We start from the raw sequence: 20,951 nt of genomic DNA, 5'->3' as shown, positions 1-20,951 counted from the left end.
GCATTTCTCTAATCAGCAATGATTTAGAGCATTTTTTCATATGACTCCATATAGCTTTGATTTCTTCATTGAAAAACTGCTTGTTTTTATTCTTTGACCATTTATTAATTGGGAAATTACTCATATTTTTATAAATTTGACAAAGTTCTCTATATGTATTTGAGATATGAGACCTTATCCAAGAAATCGTCTATAAAATTTTTTGCCAACTTTCTGCTTTCCTTCTAATCTTGGACATATTCTACTTATTTTTAAATAATTTGACTTTAACATGGATGTACTTATTTAAAAAGTGACTAAGAATATAACAATGTTGTGTTCTACTCATTGCAAATAACAGTCCTAAAATATTACAGGCTCTGCATTTATCCATCACCATCTTCCCAGGGTGCTAAGATTATGGAAGTGTGTTTTTCCACTATCTCCTAAGGATCTAGAAACAGAGAGAAGTCGAGGAGACTCTTTTACATGGCAGGTGACCTTGGAAGGTCGTGCAGGTGCCCTCTGCGGTAAGATGAGCTAAACATTTTTCTTCCTTGACTGCTTAAACAGCATGCTTATCACCTGGTGATTGTCTAAAATAGAAAATTGATTTGGTGGACTAAAGCAGAGGTTGTTAATCTGCAATCCACAGAGATATTAGGAGGGGTCTGTGAACTTGCATAGGAAACATCTTATTTTTATTTCAATATAATTGCATTCCTTTGTTGTAATAATGTATGTTTTATTTTGTAATTTAAAAGCATTATTCTGAAAAGGGGATCTATAGGCTTCACTGGATTTCAAAACAGTTAGACACAATAATGTCATGACACATTAATGTCATTGTGTTACGTTGACACAAAAATAAGAATCTGTTTTCTAGTTGTTAAAGTATATTTTATTAAAATAAATTACATATTTTAAAGCCTCAGGGTCATATGTATCTTATTAAATGTAAGTTAGGAGGGAGCAAGGTTTGTTCTGCTTGGATGCAAAATCAAAAATACTTGAAATAAGTAATGGTGACATAGTCTCTTATTCTTTCTTAAAAAGATGCTCTTTTAAGGGGAGATAAAGTAATTCATAGGTACTGTAAAATAGAGTATAGAGGGATTGCAGTCTCTACTGGTGAGAAATGTAGCCATACTGGTCAGATAGTGACTCCTTACGTATGAGCTTTATTTGCACTATATAAACAAAAAGCCACTCGTATATTGATTTATTAGTTGTTACTTCAACTAGGAACTTATGAAGCTTTAATGAAATTGTTCTTTAAATATTCTGAGCAGAATATAACATACTGGGGTTTTTTTGTTTTTGTATAAGGCAGAAACTAAGTCAAAGATGATTTATCAGGGGCTACAGGAGGGAACCACTGAGATAAAATGAAAATTGGGGAATTCCTTATCACTAACTTTATATTAGTCTTCTGATTTTAGAAGTAAATACTTCAGAAAATTTTGTTTCTTTTACTGTCACTTTAATGAGTTAACAGTAAATCAAAAGTGTGACAAGAATTTATCATTATTTTAATTGAGAGCTTAGTGCTAAGATTAGGGTAAAAAAATAGAAAAGACAGTAGTCCATGATCACACAAACCTTTCCTTTTGGTTTTGTTAAGAAATTTTTTTTTCATCCTGTAGTTTACTTTACATCTGAAGATAAGTGCATTTGTTAGGAAAATGAAAATTCCTTAGGAAGATACATCTGCATTGAACTATTTTCTTTTCCGCAGTTTTACTTTTAGGAAAAAACTTTCCCTTAGTTATAGCAAATTTAAAATCATTTCACATTTTCAAAAATAATAGTTCAAGTTATCCCTCTTAACATATGCTAAAAGGTAAATAACCTTAATGAAATTTTTTTAAAGTGAAAGGTGAAGAAAAATCTTATTTTTCCTTTTGGGGAGGTGGACATAAAAATCAGATCCAAATTTTGGCAACCTTGGTTCTATTTTATTTTTTCTTAGCTTTGTTTGAAATGTGCCATCATTAAATGTGCTTTGCACAGTTGATTAACCTGTACTAACTTAGTGACTTCTTCTCCAGCTATCAAGAGCTTTGTTTCCCACTGTGATGATCTTCTTACTGATGAAGTCATTCAGCGACTTATTCCTCCCCTTCCATGTGCTGTTGCTTTATTAACTCAGTAAGTACCAAATGTTGTATAAAATCTTCTAGTAAGACCTAGCCTTCTGAGCAGATTTTAATTTTTTGAAGTATAATAGTAAGCCTTGTTTTCTCTTTCATAAACCAAATATTTAGTCTGAGTTTGATTTTAATATATCATAAGTAAAAGATCTTAAATATTATAGAGAAATGACATGTGAGGAATTGAGTAAACATTATTTTAAATGTGGTTAGGTTGAAAAAAGAAGCTAAGCAAGAAGCTTTTGTCGTCAGACTTGTTTAAACCTGTTTTGTTTTTGTTTAATTACTATTTATGTCTAGTTACTGAAACTTCTAACTGTCCTAATAAAGAGAAAATTCTTACGAGTTACAAGTATTATTTTCTCATGTAGACATGTAAACAGTTTAATCATATTAAGACTATTATGTTTTCCCTTTCCTGTTTACCTTTTTATGCTTCTCATGAGTCTCATATTTGAAAGTCAGATTTTCTGTTCAGCTCTGTCTTTTCATCAAGAATACTTGAAAGTCCTCTGTTTCATCAAATGTTCATTTTTCCTCCTAAAGGATTATACTTAGTTTCACTGGGTAGGTGATTCTTAGTGGTAATCCTAGCTCCTGTGCCCTCCAGAATGTCATACCCCAAGCCCTCTGATTCTTTAATGTAGAAGCTGGTAAATTCTGACTGTGGCTTCATAACACTTGAACTGTTTCTTTATGGCTGCTTGCAATATTTTCTTCTTGACCTGAGAGCTCTGGAATTTAGCTGTCATATTCCTGGGAATTTTCATTTTGGGATCTTTTTTAGGTTGTGATTAGTGGATTCTTTCCATTTCTATTTTACCTCTGGTTCTAGAATATCAGGGCAGTTTTCCTTAGTAATTTCTTGAAAGGTGATGTCTAGGCTCTATTTTTATTATGACTTTCAGGTAGTCCAGTAATTTTAAAATTATCTCTTCTGGATCTGGATCCCAGTAACTTGTTTCTCCATTGAGATATTTCACAGTCTTCTATTTTTTCTTTCTTGTGTTTGTTTTATTCTTGATTTCTTTTAAAGTCACCAGCTTCCATTTGCTCCATCCTAATTTTTAAGGAATTATTTTCTTCAGTAAACTTTTGTACTTCCTTTTCCATTTAGCTAATTCTGCTTTTTACGGAGGTTTTTGCTTTTTCCATTTGGCCACTTCTGCCTTTTAAAGCATCCTTCTCTTCAGTGGATTTTGGTGACTCTTTTACCATTTGGCCTATTCTGTTTTGTAAGATATTATTTTCTAAAGCATTTTGGGGGGACTCCTTTGGCAAGCTATTGAGTCGTTTTTCATGAGTTTCTTGTACAACTCTCCTTTCTCTTCCCAATTCTTCCTCTGCCTCTCTTACTGGATTTTAAAAATACTTTCTGAACTGTTCTACCACCTGAGACCACTTCACATTTTTCTTGGAGGCTTTGGCTGTAGGAGCTTTGACTTTGTTTTCTTCTTCTGGATATGTGTTTTGATCTTCCTTGTCACCATAGTTACTTTCTCTGATCAGAATTTTTTTCAGTTATTTGGTCATTTTTCCCATCTGCTTCTTGACTTTTAACTCTTTGTTAAAATGGGGCTCAGCTTTTAGTGTGGAGGGCACACTGTCCCAAGTTTCAGGGGGTTTGTGCAGCTATTTTCAGAGATACTTCTAAAGACCTGTAAGTTTTTAGTTCTTCCAAGCTTGTGTAATCTAAGGAGGTCTGTGCTTTGGTCTCCTTTCTGCCCTGGAACTGTGACAAGGGTCCCCACTCTACTACAGCTACAAACTCTAGTGTGCTGGTTCTCCTTGCCCTGGGATTGCGACCCAGGTCCAAAGTGTGGGCAAAACAACAGAGTTGCCTCAATGCTAGCAACAAAACCCCTGTAATCTTCTTCTGACCAGTTGTTTGACCCCCTTACCATCTATGGAATGAGAGCTCCAGGTGCTGCTAATTAATTAAATGGCTCCCAAGACCTGTGCCTGGTTTGGTGGGACTGGGTCTGTTTTTGCACAGCCTGCACTGGATTGTGCTCCACTCTCACCCAGGTGCGACAGACCTTTCTTGCCCACCTTCTAAGTAGAGTATGGCTGGAAAATTATTTCACCCTGTCCTTTTTTGGCTTCTGTTCCTCCAGAAATTGTTATATGGCATCAAAAAAAGGTGTTCAGAGGGGTTTTGGGGAGATCTAAGGTAATTCACTGCATCTTAGCTCTGTCCTGAGACAGTTCAATTTTGAATATGTTAAGTTTGAAATTCCTCTTGGACAGTCCTTTGAAATGGCAGTTAGTGAAGTGGGATTGGAGATCTGGAAGTGATTCATATAGAAATAGTAATTAAATCCATGGGTACTGATGAGATCAACTAGAGAGAGTTTGGAGAGAGAAGAGTAGGGGGCTTAGGACAGAACTCTGGAGAATTCTTCCTTTATGGGAGTTTGATCTAGATGAAGAATCAGCAAAAGATACTGAGGACACTCAGTAGTTGTAGTAGACCAGTAGAGGAAGAACCAGGAGAGAGCAGAGTCATGGACACCCAGAGTAGTAGAAAGAAGATACAGAAGGAGAGAGTGATCACAAGTGTCAGAAGCAGCAGAGGGGTTGAGAAGGATGAGAACTGGGAAAGCCGTTGGATTTGGCAATTAAGAGTGAATCAGTAACTTTGGAGAGAGCAGTTTCAGTTGAGTGACGAGATCTTAAAGTCATATGATGTTGCAGAGGGTTGGAGAGTCAGTGAGGAGAGGTAGCAAGCTTAGTTTTTTCTAGAGTTTGAGACAAGGAGACCAATAGAATAGTTAGAAGGGATGATAGAGCTAATGGAGGTTTTGGTTTTTGTTTGTTTGTTTTTTTAAGGATGATTCTTAACCTTCCCTCAAGTGACTTTGTACTAGGTATAATGGTGGGGCCATGAGAAGCTTTGAGTAGCTCTGTATGGCATGTACAATCAGAAGTACGGAGTGCCCTGGGAATCTTGGACACCAATCAGGAGACAGTTTATCCCCAAAAGCTTGAACAAGAGACGTTAGCTTCCATGTTAAAAGGTCCTGCATTCAAATTCTGCCTGTGACACTCACTGGTTATGTGACCCTAGGTAAGTCACTTACCTTTTAGGACCCTGGGCATCTCAGAAATGATAAGATGCAGAACAGTTTTGCCCAGTTGCAGTGGTAGGGGAAATTTTCTCACTGACAGTTTGCTACACAAATGAAGTCGCAGTCATCTTTACCCCACACCCTTTCCCACCTTCACTCCCTTGTCTACCCCCCAAAAATATATAAGGAACTGTACTGGATGCCAGTGATTCAAAAAATAAATACATCATGGTCTCTGGCCTCTCAATGTGCTTATGTCTAATGGCAACGATTAGACACATACACAAAAGCAGGTACATGATGTATAAGGTAGATTATGATGTGAGTCAAAAGCAAATTCAAATGCAGTGCTCTGAGGAACTTTAAAGAGAGACAGATCTCTTTTTGTTTATGGTACCAGGGCTTCATAGAATGAAATGAATCTGCCCTAGGGTGTAACAGTGGTGACGTGTATATTCGTCCTTCGTTGCCAAAGAAGACCATGCCATCAGAGAAATGATGACATGACTTGCACTTGACTTTGTTTTGAGTGAGAGAGGGCTATGCAGGTCACCAGCCTCACTTCTCCTTCAGAGCCATCTGAATCCAGTGACTGGTGTTCTATCTACTGCACCACCTAGCTGCCCCAGCCGTAGTAATAGAGATGGAGTGAAAAGATAATTTTAGAGATAGAATAAGCAGGATTTGGTAATTTATTTGAGATGAGAAGCGAGAAAAAGGTTGAAAGCCAAAATAACACCAAAGTTTAGGACTCTAAAGTTCTAAATGGTGAAGGATGGAAAGGCAAATAAATATTAAGGAAATGATTATCTTAGTTTGCAGTATGATAGCTAAGTAGAGATTTCCTTTAAGAAGTTGGAAATGTAGGCCTGGGACTTGTGATATAGATTTGACAATCACTAGATTAGAAGTAGTGATAAAAGTTGTGAGAGTGAAGCAGATTACCATGGAAGAGCATAGAGAGGGAAAGAAAGAGGAAGAATAGATCTCGGAAGCAAAGATGAGAAGAGTAGCAGGGGAGAGTCAGCAGTGTCAAATGCTACAGGGATGAAGTCCTTTAAGGACTGGAAAAGAACTATTGGATTTGGTCATTGAGATAACCAAAAACCTTTAAGAGTAGTTTCAGCAGAGCTTTGAGGATAGAAGCAACAATATGAGGAATTAAGTTGAGATTAGATGATGAAAAAGCAGAAGCATTAGGTAAAGCTTTTTCAGGTAATTTTGGTCATAAAGGAGAGTAACTTGGCAACTTGGTAAGGTAGAAAGCCTTGGTAGGATTAAAAACACCTGTTGGTAGGCAAATGACAAGTTACCAGTGGAAGAGAAGAAAATGAGAGAAAAGGGATGAATGCTGGTTCAGGGTTCTAGAATAGGCAAGGGTGTTTAGGGGACCAACATTCATCCATGTTCTTTTTTTCTTCCAAAAAATTTATTAATTCATTTGTTTTCAGCATTCGCTTCCATAAGTTTTAAATTTCTCCCTCCCCAAGACAGTATGCAATCTTATATGTGCTCTACACATACATTCCTATTAAACACATTTTCACATTAGTCATGTTACAAAGAAGAATTATAGCGAGTGGGAGAAACCATGAGAAAAACAAAATATAACAAAAGAGAAAATAGTTTGCTTCATTCTGCAGTCCAGCTCCATAGTTCCATCCATGTTCTTCCTTTGAAACATGAAAGTCAAGGAAGGAAAGATCATCCCAGGAGGAGAAAGGGGTGGTCAGCATTGTCAGTAACTGCGAAGGTAACAACAGAGATGAGGATTGGGAGAAGGCCGTTAGATGTAGAGATTAAGACAATTTTGGTTAATCTTGAAGAAAGAAAGAAATTTCAGTTGAATGGTGGAGTTGGAAGCTAGACTGCAAGAGGTTGAAAAGTAAAAGAAGGGAGAGGCTGGAGGTAAGGATTGTAAATGGCTATTTTTAGGAGTGTGAAATGTATGTGTATAGTATGAAAAAATGAGAATTATGGCATTTGAAATTGAATAACATAGTAAGGTCAAATGAAGACTTTAAGGATAAGGGAGCCATGGGCAGATTTATAGACAGAGAAGAAGCCAATAAATAGAAGAGATAGAAGTTGGAGAGCTGGAGAGAGATGGAGACTGAGCTTCTAGGAAAGGTCAGAGGGAATATAGTGAAAAGCACAAGTAAAGGTAACGTCATTGTCAGAAACAAGAAGGAATACAGCCGAGTTGGGAGCTCCCTACAAGTGACTACAGTTTTTCAGTAAAAGAGGAGTAAAGTCCTCTACTGAGAGGAAAAAGGGGAAAGTGTATAAGTCAGTACAGGAGGATCGAGAAGAGCTTTACAGTTGCTTCAAGAAATATAGTAATCATTCAGGGAAGGATAAAAAGATTCAATGCAGCATTGAGATCCCAGTTAAAATTAAATAGTTTATGTTTCACAAATAACATATGGGGGGCACTGGCATTTTTTGACTCTAGCCTTTAACAGGTTTACTCTTGATCGGGGCAGACAGGAAGGACCCAAAGACAGCTTCGGAGAGGTTAATAATCTTACTTCAGAAAAATCTAGTCTTCTCAGTGGATTTGCTCATAATGGGAGCACTAGCTCCTATAGTATTTCCTAATCACCCTTCCCTCAGGAGCTGACAAGAAGGAGTCATTTGAGACAGGCAGTTTTCTACCTTGTTCACTCCTCTAAATCCTGTCAAGCCTCATGGGGGTCAGTTGAGGCAGACATTCTCTATGCAATACCCAAATCCCTGTGAGTTCCTCCTAAGCCTTGATGAAGGCTGATCAAGGCACATAAAGCATTATAATGGCATATTCCCCTGTGGGTTCCCCACTTACTCACTAGTGCCCACTTGCTTTATAGGGAAACAAAGAAGGCATCTTGCCAGCAATAGCCTCACAGGTTAACTTCAGCAATAGTGTCATCCAACACAAGCATCATAAAAATCACATTATGTCACACCCATATCTCACTGCTCAAGCATGGTAGAGATGTTTACAAGTTATGAACCTGGAAAATATTGTCTAACACCTGGAAACTAGAGATTGCCATGGATCAAAGAGAGTAACAAAAACCTCCTTATTTACAGTGTAACTAGTGTTTTACCCTGGGGTTAAAATTGATTAAACGTGGTCCATAGAGTTGTGTAATTTCCTCCAACAGAGTTTAGCAGCCCAAGAAAAGGAGCAGAAAAAGCTTATGGTGAGAGGAGTCAGTATTGTTTGGTAAGGCTTAAACAATTGTTTAACTAGGGATCGAGAGAAGAATTCATGGAGAGGATGGCCTCCTGAGCTGATGCTTGAAGAAAGAGAAGTATTTCAGCACATGGCAGAACGTGGAGAGTGTTCTCTCTCCATGCATGATGAATAGTTTGCCTCAAAAGAAATCCAAAGATTATATGAAGCAGCTGTATGTACCTGAGTAGTAATGAGTAGAAAGCACTTAAAATACACCTTGCTAATTCACATTTTCAGATCAACCTGCTCATTCAAAAGTAAGGACCGCTTCATTTTTTATACCTGTAGGTCCGCTGTGCCCAGCACGGTATCTGGTATAGTAGGCATTAGTAAATAATTGTTGATCGGTTATCTTTATGGTGTTATATTATTTATACACTTAAAATCTTTTTTTTTTATAGACTTTCTTCCATACAGAAAACATACGGAAGTCCTTTGAAAACCTCCTCAGTGATTTACAAACAAAGACTTTATGAACTATTGGCTTTATTACCTCCTGAGATCTATGCAGGTATGTGCTTTGGGTAGAAATAGATGCTACTGTTTCATGGCTGCATTATGCATCAGGTATGTGGCTAATTGTGTCCAAGGAATTCATGCTGTCTTAGTGGTAAATACTATTTTCCATAGTACAATATTTCTTTAAGATAGAATTCATTAAAAGAGCAAAACCACTACCCAGTCTTTTCTGTTCTAGACTGCCAACTTTTGGAAAAAATCAATGCCCATCACTACAGCATCCATCAAAGACATATATTCAATGAAGGCTTGGTCAGACTGAGTCCCAAGAGTTAAGCTTGAATCCACCCTGGAGTCTGGACAGTACATAGATAAAACAGACTCATATGGAAGTGTGATGCCTACTTCCTTCACTTCAGTATACAATTTTTTCCTTACTGTATTCCATCTGAGTCACACCTACTCATCAGGAAATAACTTTATTACTTATATGATGTTTTATAGCCATAGCTATTACCCATAACCAGCTGAGGTAAATAATGTAATTTGTGCTTCCACAATAACCTCTAGTGTGAGAAATGCTCACCTCATATATTTTCTCACAAGATACTTGGATATCTATCCTACCACTTAACCTGTATATCAAACAAGAAAACAAGTTTCAAATGGCTAAATAAATACTAGCTCCAGATGCCATCATTAGGCCTTGTGTTAATGCCAGCCTTATGGTTTCCAGAGCAAAAGTTAATCTCTTTTGTTTTTCACAAGGGATGTGAAGAAGACAAGTATTCAAACTGGCCAACAATTCTAAGATTGCGAAGTGATTTTCTGTAACAGATATATCTTTTAAAAAGATATAACAACTTTTCAATTTGTAGGGAAAATAACTTTATTTGAAAAAACTCAATTTGGAAATAAAATTTGGGGAGAGAGTGGTTAAACCATGATATAAAAAAAAAAGTTTCTGCAGACGTAAGCTATTGGACCACAAATTGGACATTTCGTAGTCATTGTTAACTTTTTCAACTCAAGTTTGCACATTGATAAACAGAGCCAAACCACAGAATTTTTGAAGTTTTTTTTTTTTTCTGAAATAAAAGAGAAATAAAGTTACTTTCAGGCATTTACTTGAGGTCTCAAGCATGTTAAATTAATGTGTCATTTTCTTAGCCAAGCTTAGAAGATTGACTTCAGATTTATAGTATAATTTGCTTACTAAAGGTAAACAGTATGAATACTGGGAGATTAATTGGGAATGAGGAAGAAGGTGTTGTATATCTCTCTTGAAATTAGAGGGAGAGTTAAAAAGTACAAGTAGATATTCTGTAAGAAAATGTTCAGAAAATAGACTTGAAAATCAGCGTTTACAACTCAAATGAAACCTGTAATGAAAAGGAAGAGAAAGCACCATTGTATTGGTGCTTTTGCCCTTTCATATAACTCATGATAAGAAAGAAAAATGAGTGTAACCATTTAATTTGTTAATTTGCTAACTTTTTATAATTTATTTGTTATTTTATTTTTCTACTCTGTTGTACGGCTATGATAGTAGTTTTCACCTAAGTTATTTGAAAAATATTCTCCACCAAGAATGGGACTGAGTTCTACTAGTGCATGCCAACAGAGCCCAAGACAGTTACAAATACTTGTAGTGTGAATCTTAGTGTCCCTGACCCAGGATCAGGATCCAGCTTGAGTTGGAAGGAGCCCTTCACACAGCTGGCCTGATGATGATAAATTTTTCTAACACAATTCTCAAAAACCATCTAAGACATAATCATGAATACTGGATGTTTCAAAGTAGTGATATCCTAATGAAGGTAAAAATAATTTGCTTGTAGAATAAACTGTAATAACTATGGTAAAAACTCATTTATAAATAGTGGTGCTTTTCTCACAATTCTATTAGGTAGTGTAAGTAGTGGTAGTTTACAGTTGAAACACAGGAGCAGTGTGGTATAGTGGGGAGAACTAGTCATAAGATCTGGATTCCCTTCTAGGTTTAAATCCCTTCCTCTCTAATGTCACCGGTATGACCTTGGGTAAATTATGTAACCTCTCCAAGGTTCTTCAGTAATACAAGGGAGGTGAACAGTATGGAGATAATCTCTAAGGCCCCTTCCATCTCTGTACCCTGTAGGGCTTGTAGAGCTCACTGGACACCCAGTGAACTCAGGTCTTCTGCTTTAATACTAATAATGCTCTTGTATCTCTGTTGGTCTTAGGTTGAGATTTATGCACATATAGAATTTTGACAGTAGGACATTTACCATTAAAACATGAGCTAACATTTAATTTTAATAAACAATAGGAAACATAGTGTAATTGTGTTAAGTTCTATAAAACAAGCATAATCTGTGAATTTATTCACCTTCACCTAAACTAGCACGTGTGTGTTTTTATTTCCAGTCAGTTCATTTTCCAAATAAAGTTATTTTTTCCACAAATCTGAAAGATTTTTCTGTCTTTTTAAAAAGAATAACTTGTTACAGAAATGTACTTTGCAGTCTTAGAATTTTTGCAAGTTTCAGTACCTGTCACATCCCTTATGATAACCAGATGTCAGATTGCTTCACTTTTACTCTCTGACAGCCAACCTATTGGGGGAATTTAGATAACACAGGGAAACTGCCTAAAGTGGTAACCAGCAACCTAGATTACAAGGGTTTTTCTATATAGCCGTACTGGATTACATACTGCTCTTTGAAAGTGACATTCCATCTCAGCTTCTCCTTGCCTTTGTCTGGCTGTGCTCTGGGCCTGGAATTCTTCCCCTCCTAACCTCGCACTCCTCAAATCCTTGGCTTCCTTAAGATTCTGTTTAAATGCCACCTCCACAAGACCTTTCTTCCCAGATGCTAATGCCATCCTATCTGTAGTTACACCCTCTATTTGTCTTGTGTACTGTGATTTATGTCTGTTGTTTCCTCCCTTGGAATGTAAGCAGTTGGAGGGCAACAACTTTTTTCTTTTTCTTTTTCTTTTTATTACCAGCACTTATCACAGTACCTGGCATGTAGAAGGTGTTTAATAAGTGATTTTGAGTTGATTGATTTAGTTTACCAAGATTCTACAGATTTCAGTAGCTGTCGGCATTGTTGAAAAAAAAGATTGAAGGGTTTTCTTTAAGAAAGTGGCTTTTCTCCCAAACAAGTGATAATTTAAAGTATTTAGATAATAAGTTTTTGCTCCTTTTCTCTATGACCTTCCATGTTGATTCAAACATGTCATCGCTTTTTGATCACAATCTAGCACTGTATTTGAAGGCAGAAGACTTGGGTACAAATGCTGGCCCTGAAATGTACCACCTAAGACTTTAGACCAGAGATTCCCAAATTTATTTGACCTACCACCCTCTTTTAAAAAAAAAAAATAGCCCCTCCCCCTGTCTTTAATCCTTTAACAGTTTTTTTTAAATTTGCATCATTTCCGAAACATTTTATTTTTAAATAACGCATCTTAAATTTGATAATTTATTGTAAATTTGCGAGTTTTTTCTTGCATTGAAATTTTGATGATGCAGTATTGTACTTTGTAACTGTGTACTATGCAGTACATCGTATTGTAAACAAGTCGTTACATGCACGTATTCTTGCCGATGATGCATGCTGGATTTCCTGACAAAGGTGACATGTTCGCCGGCCAAACGCTTGCTTGGTAAGACCTGTCCGTGGACTTGACCACTAATTGGTTATAACTTGCATTTTGTGTGTTTATTTGAAAGATAATGTAATCACTGTGACTTTAACTCTCTTATACAACAGATAAAACGTGTGAATGGTTTTTCAAAATTTTCCTCTCTTCTCTTCTTTCCTTATGCTTCTATTGCCTCCTTATTTTTTATTCAGAACTCCCCAATTGCCCCCAAGGCTGCTACTACCCTCCTTGATCATTCCAGCACCCCCCAGAGGATGGTATTGTCCACTTTGGAATCCTGTGCAACTAATCACTTAAAACTGAGTCCTAGTCAACAGATGTTGTATTGAGTGCTCACTCTGTAACTACTTTAAGCCCTGAGGATTAAAAAACAAAAAAACCGTCCATGCTCTCACATCAAATTCACATTCTAATTGATGAGGCACATAAAAATAGCTAGGTGCCTACATGATATACACAGAGTAAATTGAAGGTAACCCCAGAGCAGAAGCAGCTTTGGCACTGGCACAGGCCTGAGGGAAGCCAGGGAGTTTAAGGGGCTATTCATGGGGACAGCCAGTGTAAAAGCCTCAGTAAAATGAAGTCATTAAACTCAATCGTCTCTCAGCTTCTCTTCTCACATCACTCAGAACATTCCTCTCTCCCCAGGTAAAAAGCCCATCTTATTTAATACCGTTATTCTTCTAGTTGGGACATAGGACTCCTACTCATAGAACACTATGGTTTCCAAAGAATTGATTTGTTTAAGGATTTCCAGAAGAGCAGTGGACATGAGTAACCTGCAATGTTCCCTGCAAAGGGAATAAGGCTGAAGAAGTGGTATAATGTAATTTTTTTAAAGATCAAAAAAGGAGGGCCGCTTCTATAACAAGAATGAGGGACAGACAGTGGATATCCGTGTGTTACATTGCTACCCTTCTTATCTTGAAGGAACCGCAGCCTGTCGGGTAGACCCTCTGACAGACTGATTGTCAGAATCTTTCAGAATGAACGGGTGTGGGCGGGTTTTACTTGACATCATTGGAGTATATTCGCATCAATGAGAGCACAGATCCATTGGGTAATTCAAGTCTGAATATCAATATAAACTCTAGTGCTTAGGTTCAAAAAAATCAATTGATAAATTCTAAATTGGAGGAAGCGTGGTTTAAGGGCAGTTCATCTTGTGGAGTGCAGACTTGGTATGAGTCACCAGTGGGATATGGCAACAAGGAAGCTAATGCCATCTTAACCTGCAATTGAGAGACCAAGAATAAGGAAATGATACATGCCTTGCCTAGAGCACATGTAGAAGACTGTTCAGTTCTGCACGCTACACATGAAGAAGGACGGACAAACTGGAAAGCACCTGCCAGAGCTTTCCCAGGATGGTGAGGAGCCTCAGATTCATGCCCTAGAAAATCAGGAGGATCAGGTGAATTAGGAATATTTAATCTGGAAAAGATAGGAAATTGAAGAGTCTTAGAGGTGTCTTCAGGTGTTTGAAAGGCTGTGATCAAGAAAAGGAACCAGACTAATTCTCTTTGCCCCAGAGAGTGTAAGTAATAAGGGGAAGTTGCAAAGAGGTAAATTTAGGGATGAAAGGGGAGAACTTCCTAACCATGTGAGCTATCCTCAGGTGAGATGAGGTAATGGGTCCCTCCTGTGGAAAGGCTTCGAGCAGAGGTTAAGTTACCCCTTGAAGGTATATGGTCGAAGCAGTTCTTTTTCAGGTGTAGACTGGATTGAATGACCTCAGCAGCCCTTTCCCACTCTGCATGTCTGAGTTGTTGTTAGGCATCTGAGTATTGCAGGGGCCACTTTAGAATTATCTCTTAAATGTCAGTATCAATTTGTGACCAAACAAGAGATAGAGAACATTGTGAAATGCAAAATGGATAGTTTTGATTACATTAAATTGAAAAGTTTTTGCACAAAGGCAATGCAACCAAGATTAAGAGGGAAACAGAAAACTGGGAAAGAATTTTTACAACCAGGCATCATTTCTAAAATATATAGAGAACTGAGTCAAATTTATAAGAATACGAGTCATTCTCCATTTGATACATGGTCAAAGGTCAAATGGTCAACAGGCAGTTTTCTGAGGAAGAAATTAAAACTATCTATAGTTATGTGAAAAAATGCTCTAAATCATTATTCGTTAGAGACGTGCAAATCAAAACAATTCTGAGGTATCTTGTCACACCTGTCAGATTGGCTAACATGACAAAACAGGAAAATTATAAATATTGGAGAAGAAGTGGGAGAGTTGGAACACTAATGTGTTGTTGGTGGAGTTGTGATCTGATCCAACCATTCTGGAGAACAATTTGGAACTATACCCAAAGGGCTATAAAAATGTGCATACCCTTTGACCCAGCAATACCACTTCTAAGTCTGTATCCCCAAGAGATCAACCCACATGTACAAAAATATTTATAGCAGCTCTTTTTGTGGTGACCAAGAATTGGAAATTGAGAGGATGCCCATCCCCTGGGGAGTAGTGAACAACTTGTGGTATGTGAATGTAATAGAAGAAATGTTGAGCAGGCAGGGTTCAGAAAAACCTGGAAAGACTTATATGAACTGATGCTGAGTGAGGAGAGCAGAACGAGGAGAACATTGTACACAGTTAACATCCACATTGCGCAATGACTGATTTTGATATACTAAGCTCTTCTCAGCATTTCAAAGTTCTAAGACAACTCCAAAAGGCTCATGATGGAAAATGCTGCTCACCTCCAGAGAAGGAGTTCTGGAGTCTGAATGCAGATGGAAGCACACAATTTGTTCTCTCTCCCTCCTTTTTGTTTTGTTTGGTTTCTTCTTTCTCATGGTTCATTCCATTGGTTGTAATTCTTCTTTAAAACATATTTAATCTGAAAATATGTTTAATATGAATGCATATATAGAGCCTATATCAGATTACGTGCTGTCTTGGGGAGGAAAGGGGAGAATATTTAAAGCTCTAAAGCTTGTGAAAGTAAATGTTGAAAACTAAAAATTAAAAAACATTGAAAAAATATCTATTTTAAAAACTTTCAATCTTATTTTAATTGGGAATCTCTAATTTTTAGAAAGTACTTAGCTTGCTTTCAAATCAGCATATTTAAATATATGCTTTGCTTGATATAAGAATGTCTTTAGCTGTATTGTCTTACCCTTCTCCACATGTTGCTGTCTGAAATAGTCGAGACTCACACTAGCATGTTCCCCAGAAAAGAAAAATAAAGAAATTTGGTGACTGGACTAAGGAGTAGGGCAGAAGGAAAGGGAGCACTTTGTCATGTTTTCTTGGAAACTTGTCGAGTTTGAAGTTATCTTTTATGGAGAGTATTATACTTATATGTCCTAAATATATGTTTCCTACAATCGCTTTTTTAGATTACCTGTAAGGTAGAAGACTGGTCAGATAAGAAGAAAAATTATAGCCTTGATAGGGACCTGTTAGAACATATTTATGTTGCCAGAATTATGAATTATTCTTTTTTTAAAAACCTGCTTATGTTCCTGTTTATCTGTTTCAGTCGTGTTGTTTGCATATTTAGGTGTAAAAAATATTCAAGTCCAAATGTTGCCTTCTTTAAGAAACTTGCTTTTACAGAAAGCTATATTTACCAGAAGTAGTCAATGAGTGCTTTTCCCCAGTACCATTAGAATATTTAACTTTATTAAAAGGGCCATTAAAGTGTTCCTTCTGTTGTGTGTTTAGTTATAGTACATTGGCTGCTTGACTGTAATTTGGAGTGGGCATAGGATTAAAGACAAATATGGTAGTATATATGTTAGTCTTTAAAGATTAAAAATATCTTCCTCTCAAATTGTAGTCAAATTACACTCTACTATATACAGTAAAACATTAAAGTTGAAGAGCTTTATTATAATTGAACATTAATTAAGTGAAGATAAACTTTTGAAATTATACTGTCAATTATACTGGTTGACACACACATTTTCCAGGAACGTGTAATTCAGAAAAGCACACCTAGAGCCATTAGCTTTTGCTGTCCTTTGATCGTAGCATTGTCAGAATCAGAAGATTCTGTTGTTTAGATTGTTTTGCAATAGTTGTGCTAGATTTCTCCTGACCAGTTCACGTCTCTTCCAGTAGCGCACTGGAAGCACACATCTCCAAGACACCTTCTGAGGTTTTTAAGAGTAGTATTTAGCCCCCGAAATAGAGCAAAACTACCTAGACCTCAGAAAAGATAATATACAGCGTTGGGATGAAGAAGATCAGTGTTCAAATCCTACCTCTAGCTTCATGGCTGTGGGTGAGACAATAACCTCTCAGGGCCCTAGATTTCTCTCTAAGTGGCAAAGATATTCTCATCTGCCTCAGTAGAAGTAATTTTCAATTTGTGAGTTCCTCACCCTCATGAAACTATAAGTCTGAACAAAAAAGAAACCTAACTCACAAGGATAGCATTCATTACCTGTGTTCTTTAATCACCTAAACTAATTGTTTTTGACAGTGGATTAAATATTTATTTATTTATTTTTGGCTCATCAGGAAACCTCTGTGCTATTCTCAAAGAGCTGGCTGCTGACCTGACTGCTTCTGATGCCCAGATGGCAGCATCCACATTCTTACTTCCACCCCTCTGTCACCAGGATGATCTTTTATTACTAAGTCCTTTACTCCAAGATACTGACCACAGATTTATTGAAGAACAGGTAAGTAAAGTCCATTCTGGATAATGTCCATTTGTGGATTACGGTTAACAAGCTTCATTTGCTCTTTCATTCTTTAGCTCCTCCTTGGTAATGGTGTTGCTTGTGGAAGCCTAGAGTATGACCCATATTCAATTTATGAACCTGGCATAGAAGGGGATTCAGTCCCTAAGCCCCTGCCTCCAATGTTTTCACTTATCAGCTCTGCGGCCAGGCTTTTTGGAATCGTGTGTGCCCATGTAGCAGAATCTCAAAGGTAAACATTTTTAATCCCTTGAATAATACATGGACTTCAACATATGAAAATATGCTGCACAATTGTTGAATACCTGCTAGAATACAAATGAGTGGGGAGATCACTATATTTGTCAATCTGTACAAATCTTAGGTTAGATTTAGAAAAACTGTTAGATCTTTGTGACAGAAAAGTATTGAGTTATTTATCAGATATTAATTCAGTATGTACTAGGAGCATATGACTGTGTAAAGCCCCATAGGAATGCAAAGTGTAACAAGTTATAGAGCCTACAATCTAATTGGGGAAAGAGGGTATATAATATATCAAAAGTTAAACAAGGTGATGATATGAATTCTTTCATGAAGTAGAACATGATTAAGCCCCCCAGAGTAGAGACAGTAAACTCTAACAGTGAAGCTTGACTGAAATAGTCATTTGAGAGCTTCATAGAGAAAACTGAGTGTAAGCTGTACTGGAAATTTAATGTAATTTAGAACATAAAGTGGATTTTGAATAATTGGCATTGGTCAAAGGACCAAAACTTTATCTTTATGGTTCTGGGATTGAAGTTAAGACTCTGGATGTATAGCCCTAGAAAGAAATTTCTGAAAGCATTGTTTTCATTTTAAATTTATTTTTGTTTTAACATGAATCTTGTACCTACATAATTTGATTCTCCTTCTTAATAACTAATGAGAGCATTCTATTCCATAATCCAGTTATGGTTTCAATGGGATGGTTTTTTGTGGCTGTCTTTTCTACAGTAGCACTGTTTAAAATGTATTGTGTTTAAGCTATGGTTTATGCTCTTCTAATGGTGAGAATAATGTATGTATTGAATTCGCATGCGTTTTGCATTAGAATTGCTTTTAAATAAATTGCTTTTAAGTTAATTTTTTTTAAATTTGGGAGGTAATTAAAAAGGAAACCTACCATATTAGATATTAATTAACTAAAATGGTTAGTTTGAGAAATACTAAGGAAAGTGGTCTGGACAATAAACCATGTTGAGAAACTGGGTCATAAGCAATTATCCGCAGTCTGCAGTGGATTTCATTAGACGCCAAGGGAGAACAAACTGCATAAAGGCAGCAGATGGGAAAGTTGTCCCACTGAACTTTGAATGTAGAAATTATAAGATTTATGATTGAAATCTATACATTTCCTAATTTTCTTATACTTACAGTGTAACATTTATTAAAGATTGCTTGCTATTCTCCCTTTGAACCATCTCTTCATATTTTTTTTTTGAAGCAAAACCATAATTAAAAGATATGTCTTAGACTAAAAGAGGTCAGTTAGGGAGCAGGTAGGCATTAAAAGCTTGGAATTTTTGCTAGACACTCCATATTCAAAGGTTTTCCTTTTGGTTGCATTTTGTGGCATATGATGCCAGGGCTTAAAAAAGTTCTATTTATGTTGAAAACTGAAAACAAATTAATAAATTTGGGAGGAAACAAAAAGTTCTATTTAAAGATTAAACTGAGAATGGAAAGTAGTTTTTCTCTGTTCTAGTCCCTTTATACTTGGAATAAGAAAATGTTCATTTTTAGAGCATCTTAAATCCAAAAACATAGGAACATTTTAGATAAAGAAATTTACCATTATTATAATTAATATTGGCAAGGGATTGTGCTTAAGCCCCTCACTACAAGTCAGTCAGTCAGTAAACATTAAGCACCTACCACATACCTGGCACTGTACTTGGCACTGGCAAAAGATAGTCCCTACCTTCAAGGAGTTCACAGTCTAATGGGGTGAACAACTTGCAAATAAATATATACAAAAGAAGCTGCATACAGGATAAACAGGAAAAATTAATAGAGGAAGGTCATTATAATTAAGGGGTTGGCAAAGGCTTCCTGTAAAAGATAAAATTTAGTTGGAATCAGAAGGAAGCCTGTCGAGCCAGTAGGTAGAGTTGAGGAGGGAGAGCATTCGAGGCATGGGGGACAGCCAGAGAGAATGACCAGAGTCAGAAGATGGGAGTAACTTGTTCTTGGAATAGCAACAGCCTGGAAGCCAATATTACTGGATCGAAGAGCATGTGAGAAGTAGTAAGATCTAAAAAGATTGGAAAAATAGGGAACCAGTTTATGAAGGACTTTGAATGCCAAGTAGCAGGTTTTGTATTTGATCCTGAAAGTGTTAGGGAGACACTGGCATTTATTGAGTAGAGGGGTGACAGACAGCTGGCTTCAGCAAAATCACTTTGGGCATGTTAGAGTGAGGAGAGACTGGAGACAGGAGAACCCACCAACAGCTATTGCAGGTGTAGGATTGTGAGGTGATAAGGGCCTGTACTAGAGTGATGGCAGTGACAGGAGAAAGGGGGATATTCTAGAGATGTTACAGAGTGAAATAAACAGGCATTGGAAAAAAAGATTAATGTGGGGCGCCATAAAAGTGATGAGGAGTCCAGGATGACTCCTAGGTGGCAGACCTGAAGGAGACTAGGAAGATGGTGTTGCCCTCTTCAGTCTGTTTGGGACATGTTAAATTTAATATGCCTAATGGACATCCAATTTCAGATTCCTGAAAGGCAGTTGGAGATAATGAGCTTAGAGGTCAGCCAAGAACTGGGATAGAGTAAGTAGATAGGAAAATCATCAGCGTAGATATACATGGGAACTGATGAGATCAAGTGGAATAGAGAAGTGGGCCCAGGACAGAACCCTAAGGGACACTCGTTACAGAGCATGATCCAGATGAGGACCCAGCAAAGGAGTCTGAGAAAAAGTGGTCAGGTAGGTAGGAGGAGAACCAGGAGAAATTGGTGTCTCAAAAACCTAGAGAGAAGAAAGTATCAAAGAGGAGATGGTGATCGACGGGGTCAAAGTTGCAGAGAGGTCAAGGAGAATGAGCCTTGAGGAAGAGACCTTTGGATTTGGCAACTTAGATCATTAATAGCTTTGTAGAGAGCAGTTTTGGTGGAATGATAAGATTGGAAGCCAGATTATAAGGGGTGTGAAGAGACAGAGTGATGTAGATGGCCTTCTCTGGAGGAGATTTGTAAGGGTATTTGTAAGGCATGTTTGTAGGCGGTAGGGAAGGAGCCAGTCAACAGAGAGAGACTGAAAATAAGTGAAGGAGTGGGGATGACAGAGGAGACAGGAGGCAATGGCATCGCTTAAACAAGTGGCAGGTTTAGTCTTGGTAAGGAGTAGGGCCACCTTGTCATGTGGTTATTTGTCCTTTGTGAAGAACACCATGACATCAGGAGGATGATGCTATGACTTGCAAGTGAATTGGATTTAAGTAAGGGAGGGCTGTGGAAGTTCACCAACCTCACTTTCCTTCAGGAGACATCTGGGCCCAATGGCAAGATATAGATCAGGATGACTAGAGATGGCCCCCAGTGAAGGAGGAGATGATGGCAGAAGGCATTTGAATGATAGGAGATGAGGAAGAGGGAAGTCTTGGAGAATAGCCTCAGTTGTTTGTTTGTTTTTTTAAGTAAACTACAAGGTAAAGTTCTCAACTGAGAGAGAGGGAGAAGAGGGAACCATGAGAGTTTT

At 37.3% G+C, this 20,951-nt stretch overlaps 1 protein-coding gene across 5 annotated transcripts in view; it reads left to right on the top strand.

Annotated features, from left to right (window-relative positions):
• HEATR5A (HEAT repeat containing 5A) overlaps window positions 1–20,951 on the top strand; it is a 191,993-nt gene that overhangs the window by 67,226 nt on the left and 103,816 nt on the right. For all 5 annotated transcript variants that reach the window (XM_072622526.1, XM_072622524.1, XM_072622523.1 and 2 more), the window contains exons 12-16: window positions 357–509; window positions 2,031–2,130; window positions 8,828–8,937; window positions 17,035–17,198; window positions 17,276–17,451. In XM_072622526.1, coding sequence (XP_072478627.1) covers window positions 357–509; window positions 2,031–2,130; window positions 8,828–8,937; window positions 17,035–17,198; window positions 17,276–17,451 — 703 coding nt within the window. The remainder of the gene's footprint in view (window positions 1–356; window positions 510–2,030; window positions 2,131–8,827; window positions 8,938–17,034; window positions 17,199–17,275; window positions 17,452–20,951) is intronic.

Source organism: Notamacropus eugenii, chromosome 7, assembly GCF_028372415.1.
Source record: "Notamacropus eugenii isolate mMacEug1 chromosome 7, mMacEug1.pri_v2, whole genome shotgun sequence".
Lineage (NCBI taxonomy): Eukaryota > Metazoa > Chordata > Mammalia > Diprotodontia > Macropodidae > Notamacropus > Notamacropus eugenii.
The sequence above is the reverse complement of the archived record's forward strand: the minus strand, read 5'-3'. Positions and strand labels throughout refer to the sequence as shown.